This window comes from Haliotis rubra, unplaced genomic scaffold (assembly GCF_003918875.1).
Source record: "Haliotis rubra isolate DU_JTF1 unplaced genomic scaffold, ASM391887v1 Scf457, whole genome shotgun sequence".
NCBI lineage: Eukaryota > Metazoa > Mollusca > Gastropoda > Lepetellida > Haliotidae > Haliotis > Haliotis rubra.
Genome location: NW_025767143.1, coordinates 59,923 through 62,666, shown reverse-complemented (window position 1 = coordinate 62,666; position 2,744 = coordinate 59,923). Strand labels below are relative to the sequence as shown.

General features: G+C 49.3%; 1 protein-coding gene across 1 annotated transcript; it reads left to right on the top strand.

The window, feature by feature from the left end:
• The first annotated feature begins 412 nt into the window (after positions 1-412).
• LOC124290112 (stress protein DDR48-like) lies at positions 413-1,651 on the top strand. The gene is made up of 3 exons (XM_046726807.1): positions 413-522; positions 758-1,309; positions 1,393-1,651. Exons 1-3 carry the CDS (start codon positions 413-415, stop codon positions 1,649-1,651), a joined length of 921 nt encoding a protein of 306 aa, XP_046582763.1.
• Positions 1,652-2,744: the final 1,093 nt, after the last annotated feature.

The following is a 2,744-nucleotide window of genomic DNA, read 5'->3' as shown; positions in this document are numbered from 1 at the left end:
TCGTTTTTAAGTAATTCATAAAGGTAGGAGGGTAACGTTTCTTTTTGCGTTTAGTGTAAGTGTGTATCATAGTTTGAGTATATCTGGGTGAGGACTGAAAAGTTGAGACATATGTCACTGTTTTGTATGGAATGAATGTGTGTATGACAGCATGTATGACAGCGTGTATGACAGCGTGTATGACAGCGTAGGCGGTATGGCAGCGTGTTGTGTAGTGTGTATGACAGCGTGTATGACAGCGTGTATGACAGCGTGTATGACAGGGTGTATGACAGGGTGTATGACAGCGTGTATGGCAGCGTGTATGACAGCGTGTATGGCAGCGTGTATGACAGCGTGTATGGCAGCGTGTATGACAGCGATAGTTTATGACAGCGACAGCAGCGTGATGGCAGCGCGTGTTGTGTAAGCGATGTATGACAGCGTGTATGACAACGTGTATGGCAGCGTGTATGACAGCATGTATGACAGCGTGTATGACAGCGCGTATGGCAGCGTGTTGTGTAGCGTGTATGACAGCGTGTATGACAGCGTGTATGACAGCGTGTATGACAGCGTGTACGACAGCGTGTGTCAGCGTGTATGTCAGCGTGAATGACAGCGTGTATGACAACGTGAATGACAGCGTGTATGACAGCGTGTATGACAACGTGTATGACAGCGTGTATGTCAGCGTGTATGTCAGCGTGTATGACAGCGTGTATGTCAGCGTGAATGACAGCGTGTATGACAGCGTGTATGACAACGTGTATGACAGCGTGTATGGCAGCGTGTTGTGTAGTGTGTATGACAGCGTGTATGACAGCGTGTATGACAGCATGTATGGCAGCCTGTATCACAGCGTGTATGACAGCATGTATGGCAGCGTGTATGACAGCGTGTATGACAGCGTGTATGACAGCGTGTATGGCAGCGTGTATAACAGCGTGTATGGCAGCGTGTATGACAGCTTGTATGGCAGCATGTATGACAGCATGTATGACAGCGTGTATGACAGCGCGTATGGCAGCGTGTTGTGTGGCGTGTATGACAGCGCGTGTATGACAGCGCAGTATGACAGCGTGTATGGCAGCGATGTATGGCAGGCGTGCATGGCAGCGCAGTATGGCAGCGTGTATGACAGCGTGTATGGCAGCGTGTATGACAGCGTGTATTACAGCATGTATGACAGCATGTATGACAGCGTGTATGGCAGCGTGTATGACAGCGTGTATGGCAGCGTGTATTACAGCATGTATGACAGCGTGTATGGCAGCGTGTATGGCAGCGTGTATGACAGCGTGTATGGCAGCGTGTATGACAGCGCAGTGTATGGCAGCCGCAGTATGGCAGCGTGTATTACAGCATGTCTGACAGCATGTATGACAGCATGTATGACAGCGTGTATGGCAGCATGTATGGCAGCGTGTATGACAGCGTGTATGACAGCGTGTATGGCAGCATGTATTACAGCGTGTATGACAGCGTGTATGACAGCGTGTATGGCAGCGTGTATGACAGCATGTATTACAGCGTGTATGACAGCATGTATTACAGCGTGTATGACAGCATGTATGACAGCATGTATGGCAGCGTGTATGGCAGCGTGTATGGCAGCGTGTATGACAGCATGTATGGCAGCGTGTATGACAGCGTGTATTGGCGTGTATGACAGCGCGTATGACAGCATGTATGACGCATGTATGACAGCGTGTATGACAGCGTGTATGGCAGCGTGTATGACAGCATGTATTACAGCGTGTATGACAGCATGTATGACAGCGTGTATGACAGCGTGTATGACAGCATGTATGACAGCGTGTATGACAGCGTGTATGACAGCGTGTATTACAGCATGTATGACAGCATGTGTACACGCCGCAGTATTACAGCGTGTATGACAGCGTGTATGACAGCGCAGTATGGCAGCGTGTATTACAGCTTGTATGACAACGCGTGTATGACAGCATGTATGGCAGCGTGTATGACAGCGCGTATGACAGCGCAGGTATGACAACGCAGTATGACAGCGTGTATTACAGCGTGTATGACAGCGTGTATGGCGGCGATGTATGACAGCGTGTATGGCAGCGTGTATGACAGCATATATGACGGCGTGTATGCAGCGTGTATGACAGCGTGTATGACAGCGTGTATGACAGCGTGTATGACAGCGTGTATGGCAGCGTGTATGACAGTGTGTATGGCAGCGTGTATGACAGCATATATGACAGCGTGTATGACAGCGTGTATGACAGCGTGTATGACAGCGTGTATGTCAGCGTGAATGACAGCTTGTATGACAACGTGAATGACAGCGTGTATGACAGCGTGTATGACAACGTGTATGTCAGCGTGTATGTCAGCGTGTATGACAGCGTGTATGACAGCGTGTATGTCGGCGTGAATGACAGCGTGTATGACAGCGTGTATGACAGCGTGTATGACAGCGTGTATGACAGCGTGTATGTCAGCGTGTATGACAACGTGTATGACAGCGTGTATGTCAGCGTGTATGTCAGCGTGTATGACAGCGTGTATGACAACGTGTATGACAGCGTGTATGACAGCGTGTATGTCAGCGTGAATGACAGCGTGAATGACAGCGTGTATGACAGCGTGTATGACAGCGTGTATGACAACGTGTATGACAGCGTGTATGTCAGCGTGAAGGACAGTGTGTATGACATGCGTGTATGGCAGCGTGTATGGCAGCGTGTATGACAGCGTGTTGTGTAGTGTGTATTTGGGGGTTGGTTCAATAA

What these genes read in the sequence shown, in the direction of transcription:
- LOC124290112 (XM_046726807.1), top strand. Translation starts at nt 413, where the DNA reads ATGTATGACAGCGTGTATGACAACGTGTATGGCAGCGTGTATGACAGC. An exon ending in TGTAGCGTGTATGACAGCGT is followed by an intron (nt 523 to 757) that starts GTATGACAGCGT and finishes CGTGTATGACAG; the next exon opens with CGTGTATGGCAGCGTGTTGT. An exon ending in AGCGTGTATGACAGCGCAGT is followed by an intron (nt 1,310 to 1,392) that starts GTATGGCAGCCG and finishes CGTGTATGGCAG; the next exon opens with CATGTATGGCAGCGTGTATG.